The 9,642-nt window shown below is 47.0% G+C and overlaps 1 protein-coding gene across 2 annotated transcripts; it reads left to right on the plus strand.

Moving 5' to 3' along the window:
• The first annotated feature begins 5,085 nt into the window (after positions 1-5,085).
• Positions 5,086-7,015, plus strand: LOC118503355. 2 transcript variants are annotated; one of them, XM_036036543.1, is made up of 3 exons: positions 5,086-5,744; positions 5,817-6,464; positions 6,556-7,015. In XM_036036543.1, the coding sequence occupies exons 1-3, from the start codon at positions 5,733-5,735 to the stop codon at positions 6,904-6,906; spliced, it is 1,011 nt and encodes a 336-aa protein (XP_035892436.1). In that variant the 5' UTR covers positions 5,086-5,732; the 3' UTR covers positions 6,907-7,015. The 2 variants fall into 2 exon arrangements, with proteins under 2 accessions (XP_035892436.1, XP_035892437.1); XM_036036544.1 differs by having other exon boundaries at positions 5,828-6,464.
• Positions 7,016-9,642: the final 2,627 nt, after the last annotated feature.

The following is a 9,642-nucleotide window of genomic DNA, read 5'->3' on the forward strand; positions in this document are numbered from 1 at the left end:
TGCCTAATTGAAGATTTATTTGTTGGTTTTTCAGATTGTATCTGCACAACACCTCCACCAGCTTCGCCTTACCAGGGTGGCCCGGTCACAGCCTGATGGTTTGCACTAAATTATGCAACATTCGGTTCGACTGTCAGTCAGAGCCGGCAGCATGCTAGTAGTCGCATGTCCGCATACCGATTCTGCTCGTCCCGATGCGTCCCCACGACCTCTGGTACGCTGGTACAGTGGAGTTTCGCCGGAAAATGCAATCATGCGTAGAGCTTAATCGAATTTAAATTTACCTACATTTGTTTATCTTTGAGCCTCACTGGTTGAGCCGCTTTCGGAGCGCTTGGAGTGGAGTGGTCGTAAGTCAGATTTTAGGGGAAGCTCTAGTATTCGGTTGCCGCATCCGTTATGTTGGGCTGTTGGGCTGAACAATCGGTCTAGCGGTAGGTTGCGGTGAACGGGGCGAAAGCTTGAAAGCGGAAAAATGTGTTGAGTTTGGAACATCCTCTTGGGGTTTCAGTTTCTCTTCCGGAATGCCCGTATTCGGGTGCCCGTTAGCACCATTTTCTGCGCGGAAGTGGAATGGCAGAAAGGGCGCTGGTTGGGTGGGCCGTCAGATTGGGTTTTGAAAATAGCAAACGCTACATCACTCTCCCTAATGGAAGGGTATGTGTTGTTGTTTTGCTGATTACTGAACTAGAGGTTTGCCCACAGACCTTTCCTGCCAGCCGAAGGCTTTGCCAAGGGAGTAGGCTAGGTGTTTGGCATTTATTTTAGAATGCAGCTTCCGCTCCCGGAGGACAACAGAGAGGGTTACAGTGGAGATAAGGAGAGAGCGGCACCTTTGGTCTCACGAATGGACTTGCTGAAATCCAACGAAAAATGTACCAACACACGTGGAAAGATTTTCCATAGCTGTGGTCTTAGAAATGTGTGTGTGTATGTGTTTGCCGTATCCTATACGGGAAAATCAGCAAACACTTTGAAACTGTGAAATTAAATAAGGACACCACACATCCCGCCCAAGGGTTTTTCGTTTGGCCGCTTGTGCCATGCAGGCTAAGGGTTACCCGTAACTGCATCGTGCCAGCGAACCAGGAGATCAGGAAATTGGCCTCAGCCGCAGGCCTGTCCCGGTCTTTGGTTTGAAAATGAAAGTTTTTCTTTCCAGGCCGCCTTTCTGAGTACGCTGGCCGTTTTCGCCTTCTTGCGAGGAAGCGAAACGTTCCCCAGTGTTGTTTCTAGCGCAAACGAACGTCGTTCCGTGTATTTTGTGTACTTACGTGCAGAAGACCATGAATGTCCGTGCCTCTACGACCACTGAAACGGTCCCCGAAGAATCGGTGTGAAGGGAAGGGGGGGAGGGGGGGTGTACATATGGCGTACGTGCCTCTTTGAGTGTTCATAAACTGTGAAATTATCTTCCTTTTCTCTGGTTTGTTGGCATTAGGGCAGGATTTCGGAATGTCGGTAATGTTGGTGGTGAAAGAAAAGAAATCCCTCCACTAGTGATAGGCAAAATGTGCTGTTTGTCGGAATCGATTCCGGACGGCTCCGACATTTCGGGAATCGATTTAGTTTAGTAAGTCCGGAATCGGGTTCAGAATCAGGTCCGGCACAGTGATGGGCGCTCAGAATTGGAAGTAATGAAAGGCATCCATTATCAGTGTGGATAGTTTAGATTATGGTTGAAAATGATTCACAAATATCATCCCGGAGCCGAATCCAATTCTAAAACCATGTCCGATTCCGAAACCGATTCCGGAACCGATTCTGTATAAAAAAGGTCTGAAAATAAAGGTTTATCAAACCCAAGAGGAACCAGGTGGTTCCGGTTCTGAGCACCCATCACTACTATCCGCCTCTGTGGGGGACTACAAATCACACCCTCTGTGGGCGTGGAAGAGGGACACTCGGAACCGAAGTGCATCAATGGTTTGAGGTCAAAGGTAGTTCGGGACTGAGATTTTTGCCTTGCATGGTTTGGTCAGGATTTCCGTTCGCATCGGGAATCAAATTAGCTGGTCCTAGGAACTTCTCCGTCAAGCGTCTGGTGCGCTTTGCACGGGTGACTTGGGGCGCAAGGTCGCTCCTGATCCACTCGGACGAGAACGGGCCGGATATCCTAAGGATCAGTTCACCGACTGCTTACAAAACTCATATTGCTGCATACCCCGGAGGCATTTAGAAAAGCTCAGTTTGAGCTGAGCTTAACTTTGAACCGGTAAGGTTGTTGTTACGTTTTTATTCCCGAGCAGAATTTCGGAGCGGCATGTAGCGGCATAAGGGGCTAGCTTGGCGGAAGGCATCCAGTTACGATAATACTAGTGCCATCGGAGTCGTTGCAAAGCAGCAGCAACGTGGTTTCTGTGGTGTGCATACACCGAAACAAGAGGGTTGGCCTGTGAGAGAGTGCTGTTTTTTCGGCTCCAGCGTAGGAATATTTCTGTGCATGCCGAAAAAGCCTAGCATGCTCCAACTTCTGCACTGCAACACTAAACCACGGTCAAAGTAAGTAGATATCAGAGCGTTAGCTTCCACACTTTCATTAGTTTACACTGGTCAATATCTGACGGGAGTTCCGCCGGGAGCGACTTTTGACTGGCTCGGGCGTTCACAATTGTGTCCAGCAATAACACCGTGGCTGTCGGTGGTTTCAAAGCCACCCCAATGAAGAAACTAATGCTGATTGTGGCTGGATGCATTGTAGTTGGAAGGGAAGCGACCAGCAGAGAAAAAAGCACGCTCGAAAGGAACGTCATAGTGCTGCAAGGTAAAACGCTGCGATCGCAGCAATGTGAGTTGAGATCGTGCAACTTTTGGTCCGCAAACATTGGACCATTTCCCTCAAGGCATGTGCTGGTGCTGTATTGCACTGCGGTGAGAGGTAAAGCAGCAAACAACCTGTACTACACGTTATTGGAAGAAAATATCGTAATCAGATGTTTGCTTTGGTTTTATTGTAAAAATTGATCGAATGTTGTCAAACATGCTAAATATGTAAAAGGGATCATGTATAGGTGTGTAGATTGGATTGGAGGCTTTCTCAATGAGTTCTGGAGCAATACCGTGCTTCGGGGTTTTCGGTTATATGAAAAACAATAAGTTGAAGCAGATCAAGCCAAAGTAATTAACACTATCACTTCTGCTGTGAAGAGCCCTCAGTGCTCAGTGCTGTGCGCGGAGGAACAAGCAAAGAAACAGCACCCTATAAATCATCCACATTCCAACGGGACACGAGAATCCTGTGCAAGCGATCCACTTCTTTCGGTACAGCTTTATGACTCTTATCTATTTTTATTAAACTCACATTCCATGGCACGGACCCTTACTAGGTATCGTATGAGCCACTTGGGGAAGACCTTTACAGGTTTAGGCGAATGGTCGAGAAGAAAGGGCCTCACCAAAATCTCCATCAGCAGCAGACGCAGCGTGTGTCCAGCACTGGCAGTGATAGGCTCAAAGGTTGGGCGTTCCGTGTTGCGTAGGCCTTCCGGTAACGACGATAAGTCTCGGTCGGCGAAGAGCTTTTGTGCACTAGAGAGTTTTACATATTTTTGCTTGAGTGGTATCGCTCGCTTTTCGGGTCTGTACACATAGGGCAAACACACACACACACATACGGACACCAAGTAGTGAAGGTGGTGGTTATTGTTTGCTGGATAGAAAACAGGCTTCCACGGTACGGTGGCGATACTGTCCCAGGTCAGTTATTTGGTTCCCCTTTTTTTCGATGGAGAGTGAGACGGTGTGCACCTACTACCGTTCGCCATACGATGAGCTGGCCGGCTAGAGTTTGCTGTACGCAATCCGGTAGTCTAACGAAGGGATTCGTTTAATCTGGTTTTATTATATTTTTATTTTTCCCCCTTCACGCTCGATTAGCTTTCCTTTCATGGTACTTATTGCTTTTCGGATGGAGCGTATACTTCGCCGCCGCCTCTGCTAGCCTCCGTTCAAGTGAGTGTGGGAGTGGTGGTGTTATTTGGTTGAAGAAAAGAATCTTTCTGACCAAAAGGATGAGAATCCAATGGCGCGTGATTCTTATCTGACCTGAAAACCCCATGCACTGGCGAGCTCACGGACGAAGTGGTCGATAGTGATAAGCGAATGTTACATTGAGCGGTTAAAATTGTTAAGTTTTCTGTGTAAAGCTAGGTTTTTGGGTCTCATTTTTTGGCGGAGGAAGCAACATATTGAAAAATGATACAACATCTCCAAGAATGTGGCCCTTCCATGCCGGTTCCAAGATGCAGCATGACAGCTAGAAATCTTTTGATTGAAATTAGATTTAGAATTCCGGGATCGTTGAGAGTACGCATTTTTTGTTTGTTAATGACAAGAAGAGCATTATCGTACATTGTATTATGTTATTAAAGCCACAACATCATTGCCGTAACAATGTGCCTCTTGTTCTTGGTAGAAAATATTTAGAACATGCCACCGTGAGATACGCTTTTCCCGACATTCTGGATTGTTGCCGCTTTCCGAAGATTTGTACCGGCACAAAAGAATGCTTCCCTTTGCAGAACCTTCCTGGAAATAATCAGCATGAATGGACAAAATATATTGGAATGTGCTACATAAAGGATGGAACACAACATCGTTAGAGTTCACTTTTATTCGGCGACAAATTTTAAGTACAATAGCAAAACACAAAGGAACAACATCGCAGCGTCATTGTAGACATTCGATGCCGAACGTGTTTGATGTTTTCATTAGCTTCGAACGGCTGCGACGGCCGAAACGGGGAAAAATGCGTTCCTTTCTGCTTGTAAAACATTTTACCGGCAGCACACTACCTTCCAAAAAGCTTTTCATGCAAACTGCATGATTTACTATGGCCACGAATACGAAGGGCCTTACTCGTAGCGGTTACATTTTTACCAGCACAAATCGATTCGGTTATGCGTTTTAGCACCCATCTCCATACACACTTCCTATTTGTTGTGTTATCGGCAATGTCTGTTCCATGCACATTTGTTGCAATCGGCGTAAGAAATGAGATAAGAAGTCAAACACAGCTGATCTGCTGTCCCAGTTGATAACGAGGTGCAGTGGCCGATTCGGTCCGTTCGGATTAACGTAGTATCAGTTGTTCGGAAGCCCTGTTAGAGTGCTGGTGATTATTAGTATTTGCTTAATAAGAGAGAATTTTGTTTGTGATGGAATATAAAAAGCCTGTGCTACTAGTGCCTTTAGTAAACACGGTGCTGCTGGTGGCGATAGTCCTGGTCCTACCGCTGCTAATTCCGATTCTGGCGTTGTTTCAAGTGCACCGGCAAATTGTAGCACACTTATTAGCTGCCAAATATGGCTCATCGTTCCGAGGATTGCTGGAAGGGTCGGATGTCGTCTGGGCAGCGCAAACGCGATCGTCAAAGGCAATGGCAAATGTGTTGCTTTTGTTTGAAAAGCCGGCACGTGCGACGCTCGGCAGCGATGAGTTGCTTGAAATATTTCGCAACCGGTTGAAACGTCATCAATCGGACGAGGCTTATCAGAAGATGTTCTGGGAAAGACGTTTTCAATGGTGATATTATTTTTGGGTAGAACAAGGGCTTCCGCTGTGGGCCGATCGTTACGTCAAAGAACTCGACGCGCTTCCCGGCCATGGCTGCTTGTCTCGCAAGCAGCTCTGCACACTAATTGGCTCAATCAGCAGTCGCGATTGCAATGGCACGAGTTGGGAGCTGCTCGTCGGAAGCCAGCCATTGCGTTCCCAGGCAGAAAGCGGCGTAATGCTGCACCCGGTGAGAGCATCGCCGCTGTGACCATTGATACAAACGGTACGAAACAGTGCTTGTGCTAATGTTTGCTCAAAGGTCGTTTTCAGGTACCACCATTCAATCGCTGATGGAATTGCGATATTTCGATTGTTCTGCAAGGATTTCCTCGACAGTACAGGCACATCGGAGCAGCACGTGTGGAATCCAGACGCAGTCCATACCTCCACCTCGATGAAACGCTTCATCACTTGGCGCAACATCCTGCAGATGGCTTTTCGAAGTCCGAGATTTTTGATAAATGAGACACTGCTCAAGCGCGAACACAGCCCTTTCTTCGGCACTGAACCGAGCGGCGAAAAGATCGTCTGTTGGGCCGGAGCAGATAGTGAGCACGTCAAAGGCACGACTCCCGTAATAAACGTAATCAAGAACATAAAGCGTTCGCTGGACGGATCCAGCTTCACCGACGTCTTTCTGACGGCGTTTGCGATGAGTCTTCGGGCGTACTGCACGCGGAAAGGCGTCCCCGTACCACCGTCCGTTACGATCGGTCTGATGCAACGGTTCCAGCGAGAATCGAAAGTAATTCAACTGCGTAATCTCTCGACGGCTGTATTTAAAACGTTGCCCGTAGCTGAACTGCCCGTTGGTGCGTCTTCCGTTGCTACAAGCGCCGAGCTAAGGTCGCAGATAAATGCTGTAAAAGGTTCCAAAGAAGCAGTGCAGGCCTCTGCCGATGCTTTAGTAAGCGAATTCGTTACGTGATGAAGTTGAAAACAGTGATTTGAGCTTTTTTTCTTTTTGTATCTAACGGTTTAATGCTATTCCTTTACAGTTAACCCACCTAAGCGTGTCGTACTTTCCAGAGCTGCTGCCTGTTCCGATTGTACGTGCACTATTTGCCAGAAGTAAGTTTACCATCGCATTGTCCAACATTCCTGCCTTCGGGGACAGTGTCTCGGTGGAAAATTACATCCTGAAGGAGGCCACGTTCTGGGTTCCTAACATCGAGAGGAATATGTTCGGACTGACCATACTAACAATGGACGGCCGATTGCAGCTAGGTGCAATTGCGGATCGAAGAATAATTTCGAGTGAGAGAGAATTGGAATGCTTACTGTGCGATACCTTGCAGGAGCTCAGGAATTTCGGTGAAATATTACACAAAAATCAGCTCGTATTGTAGTTCAGCCTTCGATAAGATAGTTTAATGAGACGGACTCAAAACTATAGTTAAACATGTGAAACAAACGAACTCAGCACAATTATATGTATAAAAAACATTCGCCTAACAATAGTCGAGCATTGAGCCAGTTGATAAACATGGAATCTGCACTTTGTCTCCAGTATTGCCTACGATTGCTTCTGCCAGCGGGACGTGACAGTTTGTATTATCGGCTAATTTGTTCGCTCTGCGATAGACACCATTTTGGTGGCAGTTCTGAGATATGCTCATGAATGCTGGTAACAACAACTCACATACACCCCACTGTAGCTTTACCGGCGGTACTGTCTTTGACTACTGTGCCTTTGAAGCGATCTTTTACGGTGATGTTTTTTCGCGCTGTTGTCAAGGCGAAGATGTGTTGTGAATTGCTCTCGTTCGTTTATTTTCAGGCGATGTTCCACGTGCAGATGTGCGCGGAACTCGTACGCATTGTGCCCAAATCGGTTGTTATTGATCCGAACACAGGCACACGGGAACAAACGCGTGTTGAAAATCAATGTGAAAGCTTTCGGTGCAAAATGAAGACGAAGAAGGCTCGTCAAAGTCAACAGAACTACCAAGGCGACGCACGGCGGCAGGTTATAAGCATCATCATAAAAAGCTTCCCTAAGTGGTCTAATGTGGAGAAGTGCACGACGATCGAACCACCGACAGGGCAGCATATGTAAAACTGTTTCATGATTTCCTACGCATTCGGTTCGGTTCGGCGGAATGGGGATCCTACGCGTGGAGGAGGTTGAAGGCGTTTTCTGCAGAACAGCCTGCCTCACGCACATACTTACGCATTGTTAATGATGTCTTCGTCGGAAAACCTTTCAACCACTTTGCAAAGCGGAAGACATAACGTGGGCAGAGCGCGCGGATTTGGCGGGATGGCGATGTTTTTAGAATGATGGAAGAATTTCTTCTGTAAACGCTTTGCCTTTCGCTTAGCTTCCACCGCCATCCATCCATCTAGGGGAGCTCGCAACGGAAAGGAGTCGCAATAAATTGTGTATCATTTCGGAAATTTGCTCATCGTCACCCGTTGCGTCGTTCTTGGGCTCGCGGGCAGGACGATTCGGCAGAACACATTGGGACTGGGGCTTCTTTTGGTTTGGGCTTGGCTGAAAGAACCCGAGGCTTTCCATCATTAACGGCTGAATGTGCGGGTGGTGTGGGTGTATGCTTATGTTGGGGTTATTTTTTTTTGCTGCTCCCGTTCACTTCCTTCTGTTGTTGCTCGTGTGCTTCGCCATCATTCCGATTTTTGCCGATTTCCTGTGTGATTCTCGTGGAAATGGAGACGAACGAGTGGGGGTTGTGAGGTAGGATAAGCACTTTCTGTTTCCGAGCACGCATTTTTCGTTGGACAGTGAGCAGGCGAGCGAGTGAAGTGAAATCTTTGAAAAGCGACTAAAGAAGATCTCTCAATTTAAGCACGGAATCGGAAAATAAACATTCCGCGCGCAAGAACGAGATTAAAGATAAACAGCAGCAGCTGTGCTGGAAGCGGTAGCAGAAATGGTGTTGTATGGCGCAGGGAAAGGGAGAGACGGAGAAGGGAAGAGGAGGAACTGATGATGACGAGACGCAGGGACGCCATTTCCCATTCCGATGAGTGCTGGAAGCTCGTCAGCTTTTCCCTATCACGGTTCGTTGGGAGCCACTTTGGGAAGACATTCGGATGTCCTACGCTTTCCGGATAAGATACTTGCGAACTTGTGGACATTTCTCGCTTTTCATTTAGTACGTATTTAGCTATTACAATCTTCGCCGGCCATACGTTCGTTGATGGTGCAATTGTGCGCGTTTCTTAAGCTGCTGTCCAGAACAGCTTCCATTATTTGCCGACCGGGGCTGTCACCGAGCGAACGAAATTAAACAGATCACATCATGCTGAGTGAGAGCTGTTTAAAACGGCGAAGCAGCGGAGAGGATCGGAATTCGAAACAGCTTGGGGGATTTGATTTTTTTTTGTCAAAAAAGGAAAACCATCTTGCCAAGAATTAAAAGAGTATGAAGCGAACGGATTACGTATATAGGTGTACATGGTTCGAGACGTGCACAGCAGCATTGAAAAGATTGTCTGCTCGATAAGCTTGTCATCTCGCGCTGGTAGATTATGCCTAAAAATGTTCAATTTCATAAGCTCAAACGTCAGGGCGGGAAAAGTTTTGGGAAAACTGGGCTTTTCTACCACATGTTTGGTTGCGCTGAAAGCAGGTAAAACGGAGCGATGAAACCGCATCGGTTTTATTTGTGTTTGAAGCTTAGGATTTTCCAAGAGGTTTTGTGGTGGTGGCCACAACGATGAATGTGGCCGTTTTGAGCAGCACAAAAGGGCATTCTCATACGAAATGGAAAGTAAGCTCGGCTTGGTTTAGATGCGTGTGCATATAACAGCAACAAAAAAAAAGCAGTTTTTCATCTCGTGGGTTGCGTGAAAGTGAAAACGGTATGTTCCAGTGTGCGGCCATGGAGAACTCGAAAAAAAAAAATTCACACAGAGACCTTCTTGCCCGGGGTCCGAAACATGTTGTTTCTTGGTTTTTACTGTTCACATTTTGAGGCGAAAAATGTGCTCCCAGCAAGCCAGCGAAGAGGAAGACGATTAAGGGAATTATTTTACAATTTTTCATCCCGTCCGGGCCATGGCCTGCAAGCAGCAAAAAGTTTCCCAAACAACGTCAATGGGTATTAATTAAGAAAACG

Source organism: Anopheles stephensi, chromosome 2 (genome assembly GCF_013141755.1).
Source record: "Anopheles stephensi strain Indian chromosome 2, UCI_ANSTEP_V1.0, whole genome shotgun sequence".
Lineage (NCBI taxonomy): Eukaryota > Metazoa > Arthropoda > Insecta > Diptera > Culicidae > Anopheles > Anopheles stephensi.

Excerpts from the sequence above, each read along its gene's own strand:
- LOC118503355 (XM_036036543.1), top strand. Across the intron at positions 6,465-6,555 it reads AGGCCTCTGCCGATGCTTTA|TTAACCCACCTAAGCGTGTC; the intron begins GTAAGCGAATTC and ends ATTCCTTTACAG.